This window comes from Eptatretus burgeri, chromosome 10 (assembly GCF_056783735.1).
Source record: "Eptatretus burgeri isolate ZD-2024b chromosome 10, Ebu_testis_v1, whole genome shotgun sequence".
NCBI classification, from domain to species: domain Eukaryota; kingdom Metazoa; phylum Chordata; class Myxini; order Myxiniformes; family Myxinidae; genus Eptatretus; species Eptatretus burgeri.
In genome coordinates this window covers 63225250-63252181 of record NC_140970.1, presented here as the reverse complement: position 1 = coordinate 63252181, position 26932 = coordinate 63225250, and the positions used below count along the sequence as shown (strand labels likewise).

Here is a 26932-nt window from a genome sequence, read left to right as displayed (position 1 = left end):
TCCCTTTAACTGGAACAGTCTCCTTGGTTCTACACTGACATATACATTTCCTGTAGTTTTATGAATGTTGACGCAAGCCTGCTCTCATGTGCAAGTTCAGCCTTTTCTGTCTCTCACATGATTTCATGGAATTTCCTCTTTGACAGAGGAATCTTGATTGAAACCACAACACCACTTGATCTATGTTTTTCTCTCTCTTTCAACATTTTTACTGCTTTCAGGTCTTGGCCTGCACGATATGCCAGACACAAGTTTTTGCACAATATAGGGTTCACCTTGGCTCAGAATAGTAAAACAACTCAACAGATTTCATGTCCTTATCAACACTAGCTCATGATTAGCTCTGCATATCAAAGCACGTTATTTTATCCTCATGTTTGGGCATCTATCATCCAAGATGTTCTCCATGATGTTGAAAGTACTCTCCACCATGGGCCCATGGAAACAGGAGTGTATTGCTTTGACAACACATGTGAGAAATGCATATCTCCCATTTTCCCCACCCGAGCCTACCACAGGTCCAACTTTTCATCTAGATGGGCAAGTGGCCATTGATGCTGTAACCTCTGACCTCCATATCATAGTCATCCATGTCCTCACCCTTGATAAAGTTGGTGGTCAATAATGGCAGCTTTTCAGCTCGTACTGTGTAGTCTCATGCTGCCTCTCAACAGGATCAAGGGCTGACATGGCTTTGAGTAGATTGTTGTTGATCGGCGTTTTTTTACAACAAGGAGATGCATCGGATGGAAGCTTCTTTAGTTTTCTCCATGAACGTTGGAACTGTCTTGTCCTTGCCGTAGCTTGACAAGATGCACGTTGTCTGACTTTTAGTGAAGATACTTCCAAGGAAGATGATTGCTAGTGTCTAATACTTGTACGTTAACCTCATCAAAACCTCAGGCTTGATGACGTTACAAAGAAACTTTGTGGCCAGCTGTTTCTGCTCATCATATAGCTTGTCGACCTTGCTTTCCTTTGACTGAAACATGATGACAAATTTCTTCAGGTGATGAAGTACTGCTCTATAGAGCTAAATGATCAGACAAGTTTTGGTTCTGTAGTCGAAGAATTTATCTTCAGTATCCGTGCTTTTTCTCTCTACTCCTTCACTGCTCATCATCTTTTGAAGAATTCCTTCACATTGGCATGAAACTCGAATTCACAGACTTTGAAGCCAGTAACTGGTTCATGGTAATATAGAATCCATGGGAATATTGGGGTTATGTTCCAGCACCTCTATTATCTCCCCCCTACCCCCACTATTATCTCCCCTCTATCCCCACTATCCATCCATTGGGACCATACTCATTGCAGAGCGTTGGTGCTACCTAAGCAGTCTCCTTGGCTATTGGGCACAATTCTGGATGGGTCGCCACTCTGACACAGGATACCAGCAAGCTGTCACACATTTTTCCGACCTTGGAAAGATGACAGGCAGAGTCAACCCTACCTGGTATTAATTCAACAAAGAGTGGGATTTGAACTCAGCATCCTAGGATCTCAAGGCCACCACCCTAACCATTAAGCGAACACCAGGCATACCCCCATTATCAATCCCCATATGAAGCTAAAATCAGCACTAACTTGAGTTTCCAGGAAAAAAAATACATATCTATGAACTCTATAGTTTACCCTTTAACTCTACTCAGCTATGAGCATTTTGTTTTTTGCAAAGTTAAGTGATTTGAAGAGATTCAAGTCCAAGGGTTAACTCAATAATATTATTGACAAGTTAACCAACGTATTAGCCTACAAGATTCCATAAAATTCCGCAGCCGTGGATTGCATGCAGGAGCTTCTCGTTATTAGCAGTGGAGTGCTCTCACTTTACTGAGCATAGGAAAGAAAAGACAGGGTTAACAATTTCAACGGCTGGAAAAGTTAGCCTTTAAATCTGTAATCTGTCCCTATCAAGGAATTAGCTTCCTGGTGGAAATGCCACAGCAATCACACCTTTTTGTCATGAGCGTGAATCAACCGCAATTACACGAGATTTCCTCAACATGCCATTCCCCCACCATACCTGGTTCCCTTCCTACCTGGCATCGGCTTCGCTATAGTACTCTCTTGCAACAATGTCTTCAAAGAGTTCACCACCAGTTACCCTGCCAAGAAAAGGCATCAAATAATATGACACTAAATATTTAGTAAAATCATTCACATGTGTATTCGGCTCTGCAGATACTTCGGAATTTCAACACCGCAGAAACTCTTTATCAATGTCACAAAGACATAATATTTTCAGTGGGTTTTTTTCATGTTTGTATCACAATAAATGCCAACTGGTGTTTCTATGTGTTATTGTTGTTTTGTTAACAACAGTCTTCAAGACAAATGTTTCTAAAATAATAGCAAATAAATAAATACACAAATAAGGTACAAAAAAAAATTGCTCTTATTTCAGTGGTATTTGTCCAAAATACCATTCCTCTTAACAAGAGAGTATATTGTACTAATTAGTGCAAGAAATTACTTTTATGTGAATCGGAAAAATCTGTTTGATAGTCTCTCACGACAAGATAGCAACAATTTGCTCTTCAATGCCCTCCATAATTATGGGCATCTAAAGGGAATGTTTGTACCGAGATTACATCAGTCACAGTGGGGATGAAAGATTGGTGGCACTGTTTGGTGACGTAGATGACAATGTCTTTTGAATGCTGGGTTAATTGATTTATGGGGGTTGTATTCTCAGCATGACTATACATTGACACTTTTTTTTAAGGGAGACTTTTAGACAATACTATTTCAGTACCCAGGCCATATGCCATAAGGGCATTAAGTATCGATCATAGTGTGTGTGTGGACTCGCATCATATGTAGGACAGACCAAGAGACACCGACAGATTAGTCCCTCATTAAAGGTCATTAATGAGCCAGCTGGGTTTTTTTGTTTTTTTTCTTAGACAATCCAATTTAGTGACATGGTAATTCTATTGAAATTAAAGTTTGGGTTTTGGCTTCAAGTTTGAATCCAAATCCTTAACACTGCTCCTTTCAGCGCGAGTTAAACTCACAACCTCTGGCATGTCAGTCCAGCGGGCTCAAAATACCCACAAAATTAAAGGCAGTTTTCAAACATTCCTGCAGTATCACCAAAAGTATTGGAACAATCATAAAGTATGTAGAAATGGGACAGTAAGAGAGGTTATGAATTCTCAACAATTCATTATTTAGCAGGAAGTTGCTAGACTTCCGATGGAGAGATGGCAAAGACACTCATTAGGTTTAACACAACACAAATCATCAAAAACAGTCCACTAAGATACAAACTTATCAAGCTATGAAGTACATTCCAGTCATCCATGGAGGATTTCACATCCAATAACACTCATTAAACTTCTTGACAGCATTGCTGAATGACAAAATTTACAAACTCCAAATAGCCCAATTTTAATTCTTCTTCTTATTTTTTTTTAAACATACTGTACATAGTCATGGCTCATAGAAGAGCGAGCACACTGAATGTATCAAGATGGATCAGCCAAGAACAGAATGCAAAACACACATGCATGGAGAAGGAAACTCCAATCCAATCCATTGGGACCATACTCTGTACAGAGCGCCGGCGCTGCCGAAGCAGTCTCCTGGGCGAATGGGCACAATCCTGGACAGGTCACCACTCCAACACAGCATACTTGAATGGCTCAATCATCCCAGAAAGCTGATACTCATTTTGCCAACTTCAGAAGGATGACAGGCTGAGTCAACCCATCCATCCATCCATTGGGACCATACTCTGTGCAGAGCATTGGTGCTGCCGAAGCAGTTTCCTTGGCTGTTGGGCACAATCCTGGATGGGTCGCCACTCCGACACAGGATACCAGCATGCCGGCACTCATTTTTGCCGACCTCAGAAGGATGACAGGCAGAGTCAACCCCACCTGGTATTAATTCACCAGCCAAGCAGGATTTGAACTCAGGACCCGAGGATCCCAAGCCCACCACCCCAACCCTGAAGCCAACATCAGGCAGAAGGAAACTCCAAGGATGAAAAACTGGAAAATTAAGAAACCTGCAGAAACCTGAGGGCAAGGAAAGAGCAGAGAGTGAAAGACCAGAAAGGTCTTAGAAAACAGAGACCACCGATCTAAAAACAGAGAGACCACTGATCTGTCTGCGATGGCAGAGTGATAAGCCATTAGACTCGGCTTCAGCGTGGGAGATTCCAATGCTCTTGAAGGCCTTGATTTCCACAGCATCAAACTGAGCAAGATGTGAGGCAGGGGAGCCAGCCCATAGGGGAGGGCAACACTCCATAAAGCTGTGGATGAAGGCCATGTAGGTGGATAGGAGTTCAGGTGAGTCAAGGAAGGACTTTGTATGACACAGGATGCCCAATCAGCAGCTGGCATTGGAGGCCAACTTTGAAATGTGGTCTGCCAAAGAAAGATCATGGCTGATGGTGAGACACAGGAGTTTGGATGACTGAACCTCCTTAAGAGGATTATTAAGAGATTGGGGGAGGGGGTAGGGGGAGGGGGTTGTCAGACAGTCGTTTTGGAGAGAGATAGTGAGAGTGTAGCAAATAGAAAAAAATGATTTTCTAGAGAGTCAGAGGTGAGCATCTTCAGGGTCTTAAAGGGGTCTTCAGGATCTTAAAGAGTGTTAGAGTTATAAAGGGTCTAAAACATGTTTTGGTTATAGAATGCGTTAGGAGCCTTAAGGGGTCTTATGGGTATAAAGGGTCTTCAGGTCCTTAGGTGTCTTAAAGGGTTTTGGGGTTCTAAAGGTACTAAATGGTTTTAAAGTGTGTTCGGCTTCTAAAGGGTATATATATATATATATATATATATATATATATATATATATATATATATATATATATATATATATATATATATATATATATATATATATATATATATATACAGGGTGGCTGAAAATCACTTTACCGCACCCCAGTAAAGCTTTCATTCTTCAACTCTTTTAACATACGGTACAGGTTTTATTGTGCAGTACTTAGAAAAATAAGACCACGCATCCTGAAGCTCACCTGGATCAGGAGCAGTCGTCACTCAAAGCACCTGCAGACCCCCATAGACCCTGATATTCTAATGATGGGCAAACTTTGGTACAAAATGGGTGATGAAGGTTGTTGTCAAGTTTCATTGGAATTGTGTGTGTAGTTCCGGAGAAGAGAGCAAATACCTATTTATGGGGGTTCAAACACCCTGTAAACCCCCCGAGACCGTGATTATTTGTTTTTTTATGCCGTGAACAAGCTTTGCTACATCATAGGTGATGACGGTTGTGGTCAAGTTTCATCGAAATCATGTGTGTCGTTTCGGAGGAGACAGCAAATACCTATTTTGGGGGGGCCAAAACCCCTCCCGTAGACCCCCTTAATGAGCACAGATTTTGATGTGGTCGATAAACTTTAGTACATTACAGGTGATGAAGGTTGTGGCCAAGTTTCATCAAAATTGTATGTTTAGTTCAAGCAATAATGATAAGTGTTTATGGACTGCCTGACTCACTGACTCGCTCAACTGCGGAAACTGCTGGATCGCATAAGCTCACCTGACTGAAGTCCAGGTGAGCTAAAAATTATTAGCTTATTAATTATAATTAATCAGTCATTGTTTATGTGTGTATCATTCTCCACAGCTCGGGAGGGAGCGAGGTGCGAGAAATTTAGCTGCGGTAAAGCGACTTCAGACCACCTTACATAAATACGTTTATATTAGACATGAGTTTCAGGTTGTTCGGATCCATTTTTCAGATGAAATAAAGCCATACCCAACCAACAGATTTCACGAAAGACAATTCTAATGATTTTGAAACAAGTATAAAAAGCAGCCACAGCTTCAGACAATGTTTTTCACAATTCATGAACTTCCTCGGGCCTGTTCTGGCTGTGTCGTGCAGCTGCCATTTCATATCCCATAAATAATCCATTTCCAGCAAAGTTCCAGTGCAGGCAGTGAAATGATTGATATGCCTTGAGCATGCCATCATCATTGGTATTCTACTTCTTCCAGCATCCCATCTGGTGGGAAAGAATGTACATTATTATGTTTCTCTTCATTCTCTGCTGACAGCCTATGTGCTTGATTACTTCTATGAACCCATTGATCTCTTTCTGTTGTTGATGTAAGGCAGTCATCAGTTCTCGAACTTCGGATATTGATCAAGCGGGCTTGCACTAGCTAACTTATATTAAATCTCAACTGCCACTTCAAACTTACTATGTGACTTAATACTTGGGCATGGAAAACTTTCTTCTGCCCACCTGACGTCTTATTCTCTCGGTTCGATATATAAAGTGTTTTGCTTATCCCTCACCATCATCTTGTGTCAGGATAAAGTTTTTGACATTTTCTGAAAGCTGCTAGCATAACATTCTATTCCTGTCAGGGACACGATGGGTGTTCTTATTTGAGATTGTGTCAACTGGCCTCATAAAAGTACACCATAGGAATATTCTCATATTGTTTCACGACTCTGCCTACATTTGAAAAGCGATTTGTGCAGATGTTTAGGAGAGAGGGATAGAGCTTCCATCACCTTTAGCGCATCAAGAACTAGAACGGCACTCGGTAGAGCACATACCTCCGCCAGCCTGAACAGTTTACATTTTGTATCTCACTGTTAGGCCGTATCTGCATCCGGACCTTCTCCAAAATCTAATCGGCTTGTTCTTGTTATTGTTATTTATCCAACTCATCCACCAAGTTTTGTCGTAATCCATCCACAACTTTATTAAATATGATGCTATATCTCGTTTTTAGCCCCATTTCTCAATGGTGAAAAATCACCGGAAAAAAATTGAAAATTCTCTTATCCTGATCCAGATCTGAATCTTCACCCAAATCGAATCATTTCGTCCTTGTCACACACCAAACATGTCCATCAAATTTTGTCTGAATCTGCCCATAACCTTTTGAGATATGGTGATATATATATATATATATATATATATATATATATATATATATATATATATATATATATATATATATATATATATATATATATATATATATATTGGCTTTATCACTCAATGTTGAAGAATCACTTTAAAAATTCTCAGATCCAGATCTTCACCAAAATCAAATCAATTCGTCATTGTCACTCACTCAACCCGACCACCAAATTTCGTCCAAATTCATCCTTAACTTTTTCATATATCCTGCTCACAGATAGACAGACGAACAGACAGATAGACAGACAGGGGTGAAAACCAAACCACCTTCGGTGGTGGAGTGTAAATGTGAAATATATCTTCAGAATTTTTATGTATATCATTTGATCGAAACCTTATTTCTTCTCTGATATGACCCTTGATTTTGGAATCAACAAAGTCAGCTTGTTGTTCAAACATAGGGTGTGCACGGCTAGCAGAGCTGATGTCTTCAATCCAGTCACTCAAAGACGGGTCATCAGCCATCTGGAGTCTCCCCAGTATGGTTCATTGGGAATGTAGATCACCCTGTCTTGCACAGATGTAACTTGGCTCAATGTAGAGACACTATTTCTCGAAGCATGACCCGGTCTCATCACGGTGGACTGCAGCTGTTGACTCAGTCGCTTGACCTACTGGCATAGTCAGTACTGGCAAGCCACACTCCTTTCTTTGCTGCTGAACATACCATCCGCCAACTACCTCTGCCTTCTTAGCTGTTCACACTTAGTTGCAATATCCTGCTGACGACACCAATTGTAGCCGAGCTCATAGTGAGGACAACACAACCATGTAGAATTGAGTAGATCTCATCGTGAACAAGCGAGCAGCGGCATGGATGTCTGAAAGACAGAATCAAAATGCAATAAGAAAGAACCGCAGCAAATTGCTACGCTTGAATGGTTACTGATGATGAAGTCATTTTTCATCAAAACGTTGAGGGGTAATACTGAGACGGCATGTAGTGCCTGAGCAAAATGGTGACCGATCCCGGGTCCCACCACGTGGTGTGTAAGATGACAGATAACTAGTTCTTACCCACGTACGTTCAAAACTATACAATAACCAACGATGAATCTATATCATCAGTGTCAAGGAACAATTAATCAAGAGTACAGTCCATTAGGATGTGCTTACTTATTATAAGGAAATAATTTCCTGGATGCATAGCATACATATAGAAAACATAGTGGCAATTATTTCAATGTCCTTTTCCTTGTCACATCAAAGCTCCTTATCAGTTAATTGGGCACTAAAATAAGGTCACGGACTGAAAAATAACAAAGTTTGAATGCATCATGTTGAACTCTTGCTTTCCTATTCGAAATTTAGTGCTCATTTGGCACCACGATAAGCATCAATCACAACCGTAATTTGAAGGACTTCATCACAGAGAAGACTGGAAGTAATGTATTACAAGATATATTTGTAGTCAAGGAGAATTATAATTGTTTATGAGAGCTGAGTATTGCATATTATGGTCCAATCAGTTTAGAAGATCACAATCCATTTATAGTGTTCGTTATATTAAGGAACTCCAATTCAAAAACTACAGCAGTCAACAATGCATTTGGACCAAATACACACTGAACCGAGAAAGGGCGATCAGACATTGCAGACCCTCGCCAGGACTTGTTTTGTGCGGTGCGTTTTGTATGGCAAACAAATGGAAGGATGTACTAAATGAAAGGTCATTGGTTGCAAATGAAAGGTATAAATGGTCTTGTTGTAAAAGTGTGAAGGTCAAAGGTCTGAAAAGGTCTAAATTTCAAAGGTTTGAAATGGTATAATATGCCTAAAAGGTCTTAAAAGGTTGAAGGGGTCTTAAGGGGAGGAATTGTCTGAAAGGGTCTAAAGGGTCCTAAAATGTATAAAAAGGTTCTAAACGTCAAAGGGGTTTAAAGGGTATTAAAAGGCCTGCAAGGTGTGAAGGTCTAAGGGGTAGAAAGGAGTCTCAGGGTCTAAGCAGACCTAAAGGGTCGAAGAGGTCTAAGGGTTCTAAAGTTTGTAACAGGGTCGATAGAGTCTTAGGGTCTAAAAGGGTCTTATGGTTCTAAAGGCTCTAAAAGGGTTTTAGGGGTCCTACAGTGTTGTCTCATGGGTCTTAAGAGTTTTAAGGGGTCTTCGGATCTTTGTGGGTCTTCGTGTTCTTAATGAGTCTTAGGGTTGTAAAGGGTCTTGGGGTTCCAAAGTGTCTAATGTAATTAATACACAGACTCACGTTCTGTGCAGACAGACAGACAGACAGACAAACAAACAAATGGACCCAAATGCAAACCACCTCCTCTGGCGAGGGTAACAAAGAGAATACAAGTTTCAGATAGTCCAAATGAGTGAAACAAAAGCTCAGTTATATTCAGCCAAGTCGTTAAGATGTGAGTGTTTGTGAGAAGAGCACGGATGAAGTCGTGTGCAAATACTAATTACTCACAGATCGAATATGAGGTAATGACTGTTTTCTTCAGAGATGCTGTCATGCAGACGGACTGTGGTAACAAATGGAACACACTAGTTAGAAACTGCAAAGTGAATACTAAACCACAAATTTAACACAATGAAGGCAACATCACTCCCAATAGTTCAAAAGCAATTTACAATTACCAAAGTAGTTAAACGTGCACAATCATTATAACACAGCTACATTACTTTCACATGCCCCCCCCCCCAAAAAAAATCACTATATTCAGAGTTGATGTGCATCCGCGCCAAGAATTCTGGAAAGTTCCGTGTTGTTGAGAACTCGAGGGATGGGCACAAGACAACAGACACGAGTGGAGATGGGAACATGATTGGAGAGGAAAGGAAAATCTACAGGTAGGAAAAGATAGAAGCAGAGGAATGCAGGTGAACAAGAAAAGGAACACTCCTAGTAACGAAATTCATTGCAACAAACACCGTTGGCTGGCAATCCCTTTTTAATGACCAAATATATTTTGATGAAAAGTTGTTTGAAGGCTGCACAAGAACCAGGAACAGAGCAGGTAAGATTATTAATCTCATAATCATGCCAAACTGCTGTTGTTTAGCTTGTCATGAGGTTCGAATGTTGGATCCAGCATGTTGGATAGGTTTCCAGAGAAAATCTCTTCTGAGTGATCACCAAAATACAGTCTTTCGGCATCTGCTTGCAACAGCAAGTATAATTGTGTTGTCATAAAAATGAGGCATAAGTGATTTTTCATCAGAAAGTAACGATTGTATTTACAACGTGATCTTATAAAGCAGCATTAGAACAACTTTAGAACAAGTTTAAACTCAAGAACTTCAATAGAACAACTTTCAACTCAAACATTAGAACAACTTCAGTTGTAGGCATTGGTGGTTGGTTGGCTTCAGAGTTGTTCATGCCAACTGTATGTAATGTTGGATTGAATTCCTGTTTGCTATAATTATGCACTGTTATGTGGATGGGATTATCATAAATTTTATCCCATTTATGTTCACAGTGTAGGATTTTGTCAAGCATGGGAAATGGGCTCAATGGATCATAAAAGGAAGGAAGAAAAATTGGCTTCTCAGAGTCAAACAAGCAAAGAGGATAGTAATATTACACTCTGATAGCCAAGGGCTGAAAATAATCCACAAAGATTTTCAACAACATCATAAATAGGAATTGATGTACGATTGTAAAAATTGCATACATTATATTATTACTGTGGAACAAGCATGAACCTGCAGAAATTCCTCATAATTTAGGATGTTGTTCTCAACCCCCACCTTCACCAAACCCGAAGTCCTCAACCCCCCCTCCCAACCACAAGTTGAGAAGCCCCACCATCTCTAGTCTTCAGACCCCTACCCACCACAAGTCCCCCCTCCCATCGCAAGTCCTCCAACTCCCCACAAAGCCTCAACCGCCTCTCCCAACTCTCTGTCCCCTCTCTGCCCCCCCCCACACCGCTCTCCGACTCTCTGACCTCCCCTCCCCCTTTCTTCTTCAAGTCCTCAACTCTCCCCCCCCCAAAAACCACAAGTCTGCAACTCCCCCCCCCCCAAGTCCCTGACCTCCCCCCTCCCCCTAAAACCCCAAAAAGCCCTTTCCCCACTCTGCCCCATCTCTGTCCTCCCCTCCACCTTTATTCTTCAAGTATTCCTCAACTCCACCCCAAAACCCCAATTCTGAAACACCTCCTCCCAGCATCAAGTCCTCAATCCCCCGGATCAACCCCAATGCTTCAACCCCTTCTCCTAACTGTCTGTCTCCTCTCTGCCCCCCCCCTCAAGTCTCTGATGCTCTGTCCTCCCTCCCCGTTTCTTCTTCAACTCCTCAACTCCCCCCCCCCCAACCCAGGTCCTCAACCCCCCCCCTCCCAACTGCAAATCCTCAACCATGTACCCCCAAAACCCCAAATGCCCTCTCCAAACCATGTCCCATCACTGTCTTCCCCACCCCTATATTCTTAAAGTCCTTAAACCCTCCCCCTAAACCCCAAGTCTGAAATCCACCCTCCCAACCACAAGTTCTCAAACCCCTCTCCAAACCCCAAGTCCTTAACCCTTCCTCCCCTCCCAACACCCCAACCTCACAATCCCAACTGTCTGCCCTCCACCCCCAACCCCAATCCTCTGTCCTCCCCTCCCCTTTCTTCCCGTTCTTAACGTTTCATAACTTTGATGGAGGAGGAGGCCATTTGGCACATCATGCCTGCGTTGTTCCTGTTCCCATTCATTAAGAACAATGTTAAAACTAAATAACAACGGAACAACGTTAAATTCACAATCTCTTCCCTTCCCCCCTTTCTCCCGTTCTTAACATTCCTGTTCTCATTCGTTAAGAACAACGTTAAAATTTAATTTAAAAACCTTTCTAAACCACAATCTTGCGAGATTCCATTATCTCACAATTCTTCAGTAAAAATAGCGGTCAAGTAAGCCAATTGATGAAAAAATAACATACAAGGTCACTCATAATGGGGGAAAAAAATAATATATAACCAGAACTCCATGGACAAAGACTTTTAGAATGACATGAGTTTTATAGTCCCGAGTAGAGAAGTTTCAGAGAAAATCGTCAGATAGACAGACAAAGAAGCAAACAGACAGAATAAGCATATTATTATTATTATATAACATAAGTATTTTTACATTTCAAAAATTAATTGATGAAGAATTATATGTGGTAGAATATTAGAGTCCGAGAAGCACTCGAATAGAAGAAATAAGTTATAAAAAGTGGAAAAACGAGTAAAGACCCTCAAGATAAAGAAGATTATAGACATTTGAATCAAGAAATCGTTTTATTTATTTATTTATTTATTTATTCATATGCAGCCTGTGGCTGCATGGCTGTATCATTTTTGAGGGGTTAAGCTGTGCCACTGATGCAGTGCACATGTTACCAGTAAGCTGGTACTCATTTCACCAACCTCAGAAGTATGACAGGCTGAGTCAACCCACCTGGTGTTAATTCAATGGATTATGAGCTTGAACTCAAGACCCTAAGATCTTAAGCTCGCCATCTTAAGCGTTAAACCAACTCCAAGCTTTAAGGAAATAGTTATAGCAAAGAACTTTTTTTTTAAGAATGAGGAAAAAGCTTAACAACAAAAGAGCAAGAATTATGAAAAATTCAAAATACCGAGGGAGATGGTGAAGGATCGAAGAGATGTTGTGGAAGTGAGTTGTTTGAAAAACAAAAACAGATGATATTGATAAGGAATGGAATGATACTTTGAGATGCTGTTGAATGAAGAAAATGAATGGGAGAATGGGAGAATGACTGGGTGGTAATAAAGTTGAAGGTCCAGAAGAAGTGAGAGGCGAAGAAGTTCAATCGGCTATTAGAAGTTTCAAGAAAGAAAAGGAAGCAGGTCCAACTGGATTCTTAATCGAAATGGCAGAGGTGGCTGGAGAAGTAGGAATCAAATCGATGACAAAGTTGTGCAGACAGGTCGAGGAAAAAGTTATCCTCGAAGATTGGGAAAATATCACCATTGTGAACTTGTTCAAGATGAAGGGAGATCTGAGAGAGAAGATGAATTACTCCCAGGGGGGACATACGGCTTTCAACGGAATCCTGTCATCTCCTCTCCCTGTTAATGCTGGATTGACCCAAGGCAGTTTTTTCTGGGCCCAGTCCTATTCCGAATCTTCATCAACAATCTCTCTGATTTCTCTGGAAAATCCCCTTTATCTATTTGCTGATGCGTCCACCTTCTGCCCTGACATCGTTTATCCTTCAGATAGGCAGGCAGCAACCTCTTCACTCTCTTCAGACTTTGACAAAAATCACAATCTCGTCAAACACTCGGAATATATCTTTCAATCCTAACAAATCTCACACTCTCAATCTCTCTCAATATGTATCTATCTCTCTCTCTCTCTTCGAAGATCATTTGGGAAACCCTCCCATCTACTTTCTTAACAATCCTCTTGAGGAAGTCCAGTCACTCAAACTACTGGGAGATAGAGGGAGGGAGAGAGAGAGATAGAGGGAGGGAGAGAGAGAGAGCCATGATCTTTCTTGGGCAACTGACATTTCAAAGGTGACCTCCAAAACCAGTCGGTGACTATGCAGTCCTTGGAAAACTTGAACTTCTATCAACCTCCAAGGCCTTCTTCCGCAGCTCGATGGTGTACTGCTCTCCACTCTCGGCTGGCATCCCTGCCTCACATATTTCTAACCTTAACAACCGAGGAAACCAAGGCCTCCAAGATCATTTGGAATCTCCTGTGATGAAGATGAGTCCATAGGCCTATCACATTCCCATTGCAAACAGGTTGGTGGTCTCTATCTTCTTCCACCTCCCTTCTAGTCTTGGACCCTCTGCTCTCTCTGTGCTTTAGCCTCCCTCCTCCACCCCCACTCTCTCCCCCAGGTTTGAATTTCCAGTTCTTCCTTCCTGAGAGTTTGCTTCTGTATCCATCTTTTCCATCCATTCCATACTCACCCAGCCCTCATTCCTCCCCACACCCATTGTTTGTCCAAATCTCCCTCCATTTTGTCATTAAACTCTACTGTTTAGTATTTCCCCCATCTCTCTACTGTTCCTTTTTGTTCTGTTGCATCCTGATCTGTTCAGTGTACCTGCTCTTCCTGGAACCTTGACTGTACACACAGAAAGATTATTTTAAAAGCATTTGGCAAAAAAAAAAAAAAACTTCTCAGAAGGCAGTTCATGCCTGATGGAATGGCCTAAAGTAGTCAGAGGAATGTATTTTTTTTTTAATCATAAACTATGGTAAGGACCAACTTAGGATGCACTGAAATGTTTGAAGTCAAGGTAAGATGACACCAAGGATCAGTTTTAAGTCCTCTACTGTTTGCAATAGTGATGGAATTATTGGCAACAAATTAAACATTGCAATTGCCATGCAAGTTTTTGCATGCTGATGACCATATTAAATGTTTAAAGTGAAAATGAAGCAAAAGAGATGTTTCAAAAATGGAAAAGTACAATAGAGAAGAAAGGTTCACACATCAATATTCATAAAAACAAAGGTAATAGCGAGTGGTGAAAAGGAGAAAGGAAAGAAAGCATACGATGACCTTGTTCAATGTTTGGAAAAGGAGTTCGAAACAATTGAATTCAACTTAGGCAGTGTTATCGATAATGTCACAAGAGTTCCAGTGATATCACAGGATGTTTGGTAACAAAAGCTGAGATTTTCATGTGTAAATGATGTGAAGATCAATCATTTAAAGAAAAAAAATGAAAAAAACAAATAAATATTCTTCAGCTCAGATTTCATTTCACAAAGGTCAAAAGTTTATGCTACTCTAGAGAAATGATATAGGAATCAAGAGAAGCAGAATTAGATGCAAGATGAAGAATAAAGTTAGCCTGGAATGAGGATTAGACAATGATGTGGTATCATAAAGCACAGAAACATTTCATTATCTATAAAAAAGAGCTAATGTAGACTACATTGTGATGTATGGAAGCGAACCATGGGCACTGCAGATAGAAGATGGAAAAATAATGGAAAGAAAAGAGAGGATAAAGATTCCATGGAAGAATGGATCATCTCTGAAAGAAAGAATTCTGAGTTCTGCAATCAGGAAGAGATTAAAAAATCAATACTGGTGAAGAAAAACTTAGGAAGAAAAGACTTGGTTGGTCTAGTCGTGTGTAACGAAAGTCAGGAGATGAAACTGTAAAAAAAAAAAAGCAATAAAGCTCTCATGGTAGAAGGAAGAAAGCTGAGAGGACGTCCTAAAAAGATTCGAAATTTTAAGAAAGACATGAAATGTTTGAGTTTCCGTGAAACTGGTGCAATCCGTATGGAGGAATGACATTTTTCGACCAACTCCATGAAAAGAAAAGAAAAAGGCTCGTAAAACATTTGTTTGAAATTTTCCAGGCTTTACCCTTTGTGATCAGCACCTTGTGATCCTTTACAGCAGATAACACTAACCGTTTTATTGTTATGTTTTTATTATCTTGCGCCACCAATGCAAACCGCTAGTTTTGTGCTGGAATTCTGGACTGTACACAAAGAAAGATTATTTTTTAAGTATTTGGCAAAAAAAAAAAACTCTCAGAAGGCAGTTCATCATTGCAAATGAATGAGTAAATTGCAAATACATTTTTCTTTCCAGCAGGGTCAGGATTTGAATATGTATTTACTCGATGACATTACAAAAAAAATCAGAAAGTTGAGCAAACCCAGAACCCTCTGCAATACCAACTCACTCCCAAAACCACAACCTGTCCAGTCCCTTACCAATATTTGTGTGCTTCAGTAAGCGACAGATTCGAGCCTCACGATCCAGCTTTTGGTGATCTGCAAGGTAGATTGGAAGGCAAAAACTCAGTTCAATATCAAATTACTAATATAACAACCTGTGTTTAAACAAAGACTCTGCCAAAAAAAAGATTACAGTGCATTTTTTTCTGACACAACATCAAGCTCATTTTAAAGTCCCAATACTTCACGTCGTGTGATTACACTGCATCCAACCAAACAGTGCCTATCAAGGGATGCAATTAGCTCTCAGCTTTCTTATTCCTTAAGCCAGCCATATCCTGAAAGTGATTAATTTAGGAAAATCCTGAACATTGTGTCTCAATGCCACTAGGACTTCCCCGATGAGTTGCCTCACAATATTGAGTATATTCCACAAGGGATTCAGCTGCAAATAACTTCATTAACCCGAATAGACTCATGATTTCTGTGACATAAAGCATGTTTAACTCCCTGAGTAAATTGCACACAATACATCAGAAACTTGATGTCACATCCGTGTTTCTCACAATATCCACAAGAGATTTCTGCACATTTGGCACCCCTTTGAATCAAGGTGAGTCAGATGATTTAAAATTGTCCACTTCTCAAGAAGAATTCTTACAAAAAGCAACAAAAATTATTTCGTGAATTTTAAAATGTAATTGTGAACACCTGAATTTAAAATGCAGGAATTATATCAATGTACTTTAAATCCACCTGTTAAGTACTTGGATTTACATCTTTGTATGTCCCTTTATCTGTTGATCGGACATCATTTCAGTGTGTTAATTGCCTTAAGCACAGACAAAGATATTGTTAAGAAAAGTTTATTGCATAATGTTTGAATTAAAGAGATAATTAAAAACAAGAAAGTATAATTTTATGTGAATGTGTTAATGGATATGCCTCTGCCCCTGTTACGTTTGATCTCAATTACAGGTGAATTAAAGGAAGAGAGAGAGAAAGAGAGTGAGCGAGAGAGCGAGAGACAGAGAGAGACACAGAGAAACAGAAACGGAAACGGAAGAGAGATTACCGGAAGTAACCGAAAGTTGCATCCCCCTCATAATAAAGAAATTCTCTGCCCCTGAGCTGGTTCATGTTTCTTCTTCTTCTTCTTCTTATTCTTCTTCTTCTTCTTCTTCTTCTTCTTCTTCTTCTTCTTCTTCTTCTTCTTCTTCTTCTTCTTCTTCGTCATTTTCTTCCAACCTCCGTGGTGCGATTGTTCAAGCATCAGCTCTGGGTCTGGGAGGTCAGTGGTTAAAACTACTGCCAAGTCATACCAAAGAAGTTAAAAATGGAATGTGCTGCTTCCTTGCTTAATGGTCAGCATTTAAAAAGGATAGAGTATGGGCAAACACTGATAAGTTGGCAACACCAGCGCATGGCTTTAATGGGCCCGATGGTCTCCTCCTACACCAAGGTTCCTTGGAAGGGACTTCTTCTTTTTTATTCTTCTTCTAAGAAAGAATGTACTGTACATGATTCGTGCACATGCACATTGTTTTTGAGTGCATCGCTTTACATACATTATGGATTCAGTGAAAGACAGTTGTTTTTAAAGGACAGGTGAATAAAGGTTTGCAAAAAAGCTATGATGAAAATTTTAAGCTGATGGTTATGAAAAGATATCTGAATAAATTTTAACACGATGGCACATCAAAGTCAACGATGTTGAATTTTGTAGTATAGTAAGACCCTGACATTTGTGGGAGATACGTGCCTGAAAAATGCCACGAATGTCGGGGCATGGTTTCAATGGGAAAAAGGGAGATAGGTTCCCAGTGGTTCATGATTCATCAGGGAAAATTTAAAAATGTTACAAACACCAATGCACATGATTACAGTTTCATTATAAATGCTTAGAATAAAAAACAACAGCAGGTACTGTTTCCAATTTAAATTTAAGATGCAACATAACTTTTGATGTGACGATGATGATGATGATGATGATGATGATGATGATGATGATGATGATGATGAAGAAGATTATGATGATGATGATGTGGTGTTTGAATCCAGTAAACTCTCTGAAGAGGACGCAGGTGAGGGTACTGATGAGTCGTGCACCAAAGGTGATGCAGGTGAGGGCATTGAAAGGGATGCAAGTTAAGGTTCGGGTTAGCAGATAAAGGCAGTGGGATGAGAAGAAAGAATGAGGCCCAGGACACGCTGCACATAAGTAGCCATGCAGGGGTTGTGGGTGGATGGAGAAGGGGTGGGTAGTGTGACCATTGTTTGTGGAAGATGGTAGCGGGGGATGGTTTATGTGCATGTGGAGGTGTTTTATGCACGGTTGGTGGGAGATGGTCTTAGAACTGTTTTATGTGTGTGGCTGGTGGGAGATTGCTTATGTGTGGCTGGAGGTGGTTCATGTGCAGCTGGTGAGAGATGATTTTCAAACTATTTTATGTGCGTGGCTGGTGGAAAATGGTTTTTGCGCCCACAAAAACTGCAAATACGTGAAGCATAGAGCCACGAATGTAGAAGCAGGTCACATTTTATGAACCATGAATATGCAGGGTACTCAAATGTTGAATCCACAAATATTGGGGTTTCACAGTGTTGACAAATCTCATAATGGTATACTAACTAATTAATGTAGGGCCTTCGATTTAACTTTTTGGTGAATTGATCATGAGGTATATTCACGAAATTCAACTTTGATTCGTATTTTGTGAATTGGTGAACATCAGCTTAAACCATAATTGTGATTACACATGTGCAAAAGAGCTTGAGTGTGACATTACAGGTGAAACAGTGTGTATTTTTTTTGGAAAATACTTTAATGGAGCCCTCCAAACATATATAGTATTTTGAAACCTCATGCAATAATAACTCACATAATGTTAATTTATTTTATGTTGTTTCGTTGTAATGTCGCTGATACACAATTGGCAGCATATATCCCATTAAAGTCATGGCATTTGCTATTGCATCGTTTGCCAGCGGGCCACAGTGAACTACTTTGTGTTGTGTAAATGAGGAGGCAGATGTAGATGCTGAACAGTTGTATCACACCATTATGATGTTGTTTGACACGTGATTCAATCTATACTATAAGAGAGCCCTTTGTCTGTCTGTGTGTATGTTTGGGTGTCACCATTTTTCTAAGAGATGGCTGAACGGATCTTCGTAAAACTTTCACGGGTCCATCAGTGTCAGAGAGTGTTTTTGGCAAAAAAAAAAAAAAGACTTGAAAATTTTGAAAACAAAGTTCCATTTTATTTTTATTTAATCGCTCTCTAGTGCCAAAGCCTTTCTGATTAATGACAATTATATTCAAGTACACATACATACTGCATAAATAAATACAAAACAATTACTAGACATTTAAATACGAACAAACCTCTTCCGGAAGTGGTTGAAGTTGGTAGTACTACTTCTTCCTGAACGGCGCCATATTTATAGATCGGGGCAAATTTCATCCAGAAACATCAACGGCACATTCCCAGCATCCATTCGATGAATAACATAGAATTCCACTTCTACGGTAACACTTTTACAATGCCTCTTAACCAACAAATAATTATCTACAGGGTGTTTACAAAGTCCTATTAACCCCTCTGCAGAACATGATGCATGACTATAATGAACAGACAAGAGGTATAAATGTAAACTATAAATACACAAGACTTTTGTTGTCATAAACACCAAAGTAGGGGGGGGGTAATGGGACTTTGTAATCACCCTGAACAGCACAGTACATTTCTCAATGTGTGAAGTTGATTTTGCGATCTCTTGGTTTCTGGTCTCATTGTCACTTGACAGTTGTAATTCCACGGGGTTTCCACAAATCTCACGGGATTGTGAGTTGGACAGGCAACCATGACAAACCATTTTTAAATCGCTCTATAGTGCCTAATCCTTTGTGGCTACATGAAAGGTGATATTAAATGATCCCCGACCCCATTCCTTAGTGGGTGTAGGGAAGTGTTTTAGGACCCCACAAAAATACACCGGGCAACACCAGGTATCCCTGCTAGTTCCTTACAAAGATGAGTCAAAAATGCTCAATAAGTGATGGTAGTGAGAATTGGTAGTAAGTAAACAAGAAAAACTAGAGGGGGAGCACTCGGTAGAGTGCAAAACCTCCGCCACCAATAGTGCTGGGTCACTTAAGTGAACCTGATATCGTATTCATTGTAGGTCAAAACGGATCAGACTCTACTGAATCACGATTGAATAAACTAAACTAGATCGACGCGCATGTAGACATGCCAAAAAAATAAAATCGAAATTTTTTGGAAAAAAGTTGCAAAATTTCTGGTTTTTCTTCTCTAACATTTTTTTGGGGGGTTGGAAATCACTTAAAACATGTAGAAATGCAAAAAAAAATTCAAATATTCTTCAAATAAAATCGAAATTTTTTTGAAAAAAAAGTTGCAAAATTTTCTGGTTTTTTTTTCTCCAACAAATTTATTTATTTTTGGTTGGAAATCAGTTAAAACATGTAGAAATGCAAAAACAAAAATTCAAATATTTTTTCAAAATGGCCACCATAGTGGCCATATTGGACTTTGGACCAAGTCCAAAATCTAATTGCATGATCCTTGGACCATACCTAATACCCCCACCAAGTTTCGTCGAAATCCATCCAGGAGTTTTTCCGTAATACTATTCACAAACAAACAAATAAACAAACAAACAGGGGTGAAAACAGTAACCTCCGTCCATCTTCAATGGCGGAGGTTAACAATTTGTTAAAAAATTGAATCAGAGGTTTCAAAGCATTTTGATGTCACAGAATGAATGGTTGATATTGGGAGACCGGTTGGGCTGTCCAATTATCTGCACCATTCACCCCTTCACACCACCCCAACTCCACAAACAACCTCCACATACGGCATACCCATCACGGGTGAGTGTTATCTTATTTAAATTTACATTTCTTTCATATTTAGAAATGCATCTTATTTTTAAATATTATTTCATTTCAGAACATATTATACATGTAGATTATTTCAACTTTTAATGTTTTTTGTGACAAGAAATGTTCAAATGAACCTAACTCCAGTTTGTACATTAATTTGTTTGAGAAAATGTGATTCGCTTCAGGTTGCTTTGGTTGAAGTCGCATTTTTCGAGAATGCAACTACGACGTTAAATGAGGACCAAGTGTATACAAGGTGCCACGAGGAGGAGTGATGTAAGGGACACATCGGCCATTTTGGAGTTAACGCCATATAGCACTATTTTAACCCTTACTCTATCATCCGAGCCTATCATCATCATATCATTAAAAAATGTCGCTTACATCACTCCTCCACGCGGGGCCTCATATATATATATATATATATATATATATATATATATATATATATATATATATATATATATATATATATATATATATATATATATATATATATATATATATATATATATATAAGATTGGATGTCCCACATAAGATTGGACCATTCATTTCTTCAATAATTCTCCAAATGTAAAAGGATATTCGTGAAAATAAGCTTGAATCAATAAGCAGGATTGATTTACTTCTATGCCATGAAGTGATTTGGAAACTTGTATTTACATTCACGGTATGTATCCACAAGTTTCTTGGATTACTTTTTCATGCACAATGGAAAGTCAGAAAGCATACTATGTCAAAATTATTCATAAATGACCTAAAATGCTTGTTCATACTGACATCCAAATGACAACATGCCTCATCCCTGAACAAGACACCATCAAAGAAAGTGTCACCTTGTTTGATTATCGAGGCCAATTATTTTTGAGCAACTGACATGTGAGAAGGTTTTTTTTTAACATAAAAGGTGGAAGAGCTCATACGCTGAACGGATCAGGACGTAACAGATAAAAACTAGAACAGCACTCGGTGGAGCGCTACCTCCGCCAGGCTGAACAGTTTACGTTTTATATCCCAACTGATAGGCTGAATCTGGATCCGGACCTGAACCAAAATCAAAGCAGCTTGTTCTTGTCGCCTACCCAATTCATCCACCAAGTTTTGTCATAAGTCGTCGACAGGTTTTTGATATATCATGCCATACTGTATATAGTTTTTGGCCCTATCTCTCAATGGTGAAGAATCACTTTAAAAATAGAAATAAAAACAAATCTTCTATCCAGATCTAGGTATGGATCTTCATCAAAATCGAATCGATTCAACCTTGTCTGTCTGTCTGTCTGTCTGTCTGTCTGTCTGTCTGTCTGTCTGTCTGTCTGTCTGTCTCTCTCTCTCTCTCTCTCTCACTCTCTCTCTCTCTCTCTCTGTCTGTCTGTCTGTCTGTCTCTCTCTCTCTCTCACTCTCTCTCTCTCTCTCTCTCTCTCTCTCTCTCTCTCTCTCTCTCTCTCTCTCACACACACACACACACACACACACACACACACACACACACACACACACACACACACACACACACACACACACACACACACACCAAAGGTCCACCAAGTTTTGGCTGAATCCGTCCATAAATTTTTGAGATATCGTGCTACATATCGGTTTTAGCACTATCACTCAATGGTTAAGAATCACTTTATAAATTCTAGTATATGGATCCAGATCCAGATCTATCCAGATCTAGGTATGGATCTTCATCAAAATCTAATTATTTCGTCCTTGTCACACACCCAACTTGTTCACTGAGTTTAGTCCCAATCTGTCCATAACATTTTGAGATATCCTGTTCACAGACAGATAAACAGTCAAACAGGGGTGAAAACATAACCTCCGTCCACCTTCGGTGGCGGAGGTAAAAAGATGCAAAACACGCATACTTGGTGAACTTAATACCATGGAGTAAAAATCAGAAAATTAAAAGGAGGAGGGATTTTGGTGGGGTTAGCTTAACAAGGATAGAAAAGATCATGGTTTTGGATTGGGGACAATCTGAGATGGCAGTAAACAGCTGTCTTGAAGACCTGGAGGAAAGAATGAGATTGAAGAGGATGTTGAAGTTGATTCCACAGGCAGGATGAAAGAGGAACAAATGAGTGGAGGTGAGCAATGATCCTGGACTTAGGTAGTTTCACCAGAAGAGGGTTTATGGTGGACCGTGTGAGCCCTGCAGAAACCTTGGGGGACAAAACACAAAAAGAGCAGAGGGTGCAAGACGAAAAGGAGATGGTAGAAGTCAGAGAGACCACCGACCTTTTTGCAATGGCGGAGTGATAAGCTCATAGGCTCAGCTACATCACGGGACATTCATGAAATCTTAAAAGCTTCGGTTTCTACAGCGTCAAATTGAGCAAGATGTTCGTCAGCGGAGTCAGCCGAGAGGGAAGAGCAGTACTCCATCAAGCTGTGGATGAAAGCTTTGTAGATGGATAAGAGCTCAGATGTGCCAAGGAAGGACTTTGCACGATGGAGGACACCCAGTTGGTGGCTGGCTTTGTCGGCCAATGTTGAAATATGGTTTGTCCAAGAAATATCATGGCCGATAGTGAGGTCCAGGAGTTTGGAAACATTGGAACTTTGTTTGGAAACGTGGAAACATTGGTTCAGTTTGAAAGCCGATTTCCTTGAATCCCGATTTTGCACGACCCTGTTTTTTTCGCGATGACATTTTATGGACCTCAGCGATCGCATTATAACGGGGCCACACTCGTTTATTATCATTATGAAGTATTATGTTCTGTAGAGTGTATATAATTGTATGTGCTATTTTTATACGAGGCTACATCACTCGGCGATAGCAATTTTTCAGCTACATATTTTTTTCCATTTTTTTTTTTCAGGGCTGGCAGACCCATCGTATATGCGATCCGTCGTTGCCCGGAACGTCGTTAAGCGGTGCATGACATATATATATATATATATATATATATATATATATATATATATATGTATGTATATATATATATATATATATATATATATATATATATATATATATATATATATATATATATATATGCAGATGTTTGGTACGACGGAACTTTAACATGGATACAAACAAACACAACATAATAGTGACCGAAGCTTTTCGTGCTGCACTCTTCAGTGTAAAAATGGCAGCAACTGAAGGAGGAACTGAAGGCGCGTGCTTTATACGCAGGTCTCAATGAGGTAGACGCTCTACTTTATTGGGACGTGCCTTCACTTCATCCTTCACTTGCTGCGATTTTTACCCTGAAGAGTGCAGCACGAAAATCTTCGGTCACTATTATGTTGTGTTTGTTTGTATTAGGGGAGAGAGAGGAGAGTAGGGGGGAGAGAGAGAGAGAGAGAGAGAGAGAGAGAGAGAGAGAGAGAGAGAGAGAGAGAGAGAGAGAGAGAGAGAGAGATATATATATATATATCTATATATATATATATATGGGGGTGGTGGGAGTGGAGATATATGGGATTGGGAGGGAGAGGTGACCTTGACCTTGGGATGAAAATGAAAAAAAAAATCGAGCTCCGTGGGGCTCTGCAGGTGCCATTGGGCTAACCAAATACCGAAAATCCCTGCCAGATTCGACAAACCCCCTCGGAGAAGATGTAACTTGAATCTGGCTACCCCCTAAAAACACGTTTTTTGGGCGTGGCTCCGCCCACATTGGGCGCAGCATGCCCATTCTCCGGAAAACACAACTCGATCATGATACAAGCCTTGCACCCTAATTTTATCAAGATCGGATAAAAACCCACAGAGCTTTGCTCGGGACAGACAGACAGACACACACCCATAACGAATATAGTGGTCACTTACTCATGAACCAATATACGTGTGTGTGTGTGTGTGTGTGTGTGTGTGTGTGTGTGTGTGTGTGTGTGTGTGTGTGTGTGTGTGTGTGTGTGTGTGTGTGTGTGTGTGTCCTCCATGTACGAGGGCATGTTGAGAAGTAAGGTCTCCTACTCTTTTTCTGAAAAACACATAAAGATATTCAAATGAAACAAAGCGCAGTCTGCACATTATTGCAAAGCCACTGGGTGAAAAGTTTCTTGATTCTGACACTAGATGTCTCAGTGCGAGGTAAGTCAAGTGATGGCAGAGAGCAGCATGACGTGTCAGTGCTGTGAAGCATGAAGCGCTGGAGTTGAGAGTTAGGATGACTGACTGGAGATGACTCGAGATGAAAACTGGGTGCACCATTGCAATCCCGAGAGGAGGAAACGGTCAATGGAGTTCCACCACAAAGGATCACTAGCCCCTACTTGGCTCCATCAGATTTTTATCTCTTCCCAAAACTTAACACGGACACCTTTGACAAAAACACCTTAACATGGACAAAAAGAAAGATGGACACCTTTGTAAAGAACATTTTCCTTCTGATGATGTTAAGGACTCTGTGAAGCACTAGTTAAGTGAGCAGGATGCACAGTTCTATTGTAACAGCATCACAAAACGACTTGAACATTGTCAGAAATGTTTGGCTCACAGTGGTGATTATGCTGAGGTATAAGTAAGCACCATGGTAAATAAAGATTGATGTTCATACCTGCCTTTGTTTCATTCAAATATCTTTACCTGTTTTGAAGAATAAGAATAGGAGGCATTACTTTTCAACATTCCCTCATATATATGTGAATGCACATTATCCTGGGATTAAAATACAAATCCAGCCCACAAGTTATCATAACTGAGGCAAGGCAGCACTTCTCATGAACTGTTCTTGCACATTACAGTAGAAATTTGGCAAAGAAAGACACAGCATGTCACATCATTCATAAATTTAAGTGATTGTAATTTCCAAGCGTTTTTTTTTTTTTAAATCGTTTATATTTTGCCTGAAAGTCCTTTAAAAAAATTGACAATTCCCGTAATTAGGCCATTAGATGATATCGTTGAGCAAATGCATCATTCTAGATTTTTTTTTTTTTTAAATTATCACACCACTTGCATCGATATGTAGATTACTTCATTTCATTGGATTTGTCTTCTGGCAATGCATTTTGTCATCATTTCCATCAGTGATACATTTTGCAATGAGCTATTAATTTGACTTTTCATGGCACAAGTTGTCAACTTTTCCTCAACCACTGGAAATGAAAACTCAACTCTCTTTGACCTTTATTGGGCACCATTTTTGTCCTCACTATCCAGGTTTACAAAAAGGACTTTCATGATAGTCAACTCTGGTCCTCAATGCCACCGAAGATAAATTTAAACACCTTATCTCAAACAAAAGACACCTTTGTCATGTGAAGCGTCAAAAAATATGAATAGTCCCAAGTGGGATAGACGCTCGTCTCCCAATGGAGGGTGGTCATATTCAGGCTGCATTAGGTAATAATGAGTGTCTTAGGGGTCTTAAAGTCTCATAGGTGTCTTGGAGGTCCGAAGGTCTTTGGGTTCTAAAGAGTCTAAATGGTCTTGGGGTTCTTCAAGGGTCTATATGGTCGTAAGGAGTCTAAAGGGGTTCAAAGTTTTGAAAGGGTCTTAAAAGGACTGAAATAATAAAATGACTAAAAGGGACTAAAAAAAGACTGTCCCTTCTCTGACGCCCCTCCCAACTTAACTCTTTGTCCTCCCCTTCCCCTTTCTTCCACGTTCTTCAAAGGACGAGGGCATTGATAACATTAAGAGGTTAAAATTAAATAATGAGGAAACATCAATGACGGAATATCTGGATATGTGATGGACATACAAGTAAAGATTACATGTTGAGTTAATCAGTTAATTATCTCAGCACCTGCATGGAAATTTAGAAAGTGCTCCATTAGTTTTGGTGCATGGACGTCATGAATCATCATGCCGAGTTTCAAACCAAAACGATCCACCAAGCCGCATCGGAGGAATAGGGGGAAAAAACGAAAAAAATGTTCATGGACCCACTGACTGACGGAAAGATGGACTGACTGACTGAAAGACATCGTTCTGGTTTTACCAGCTCTGCTCGACTTTGTCATCGACAAACTAAAATTAATCATGCAGATTAGCAACTCAAACAATTATTAGCTCACCTGGACTTTCATCAGGTGCGCATATGTGATCGAGCAGTGTCTGAAGGTGAGTGAGTCAGTCAGAGAGTGAGTCCGTAAACATTTCGGTCATTATCGCTTGAACCAAACTTATGATTTTGATTAAACTTGGCCACAAGCTTCATATCTCATGCCTAACGAAGGAGTATCGACCGCATCAAAATCTGCGGTCATTAATGGGGTCTACAAGGGTTTTTTTGATCCCCCCCCCCCCCCAAAACAAAATAGGTATTTGCTCTCTTCTCCAAAACTACACACACAATTTCGATGAAACTTTATCACAATGTTCATCAGCAGTAATGTATCAAAATATATCGACCACGTCAAAATCTGCACTCATTAAGGGGTCTACGGCAGGCTGGGGCGGGGGGTTAAGTGCCCCAAAATAGGTATTTATACTCTTCCAAAAGTACACACACGATTTTGATGAAACTTGACCGCAACATTCATCACCAGTGATGTACCAAAGTT

General features: G+C 40.0%; 1 protein-coding gene across 8 annotated transcripts in view; it reads right to left on the bottom strand.

Moving 5' to 3' along the window:
* LOC147018714 (calcium/calmodulin-dependent protein kinase type II subunit alpha) overlaps window positions 1–26932 on the bottom strand; it is a 226493-nt gene that overhangs the window by 174724 nt on the left and 24837 nt on the right. For 7 of the 8 annotated variants that reach the window (XR_015062497.1, XM_085898674.1, XM_085898671.1 and 4 more), the window contains exons 3-5: window positions 15578–15637; window positions 9342–9396; window positions 2043–2108 (exon numbers count right to left, since the gene is read on the bottom strand). Coding sequence is in view for 6 of the 8 variants with exons in the window: in XM_085898674.1 (XP_085754800.1) it covers window positions 2043–2108; window positions 9342–9396; window positions 15578–15637 (181 nt within the window). In the remaining 2 variants the exon portion in view is untranslated. Of the gene's footprint in view, window positions 1–2042; window positions 2109–9341; window positions 9397–9511; window positions 9604–15577; window positions 15638–26932 lie in introns of those variants that run through there. The other variant, XR_015062499.1, reaches the window with a different exon arrangement.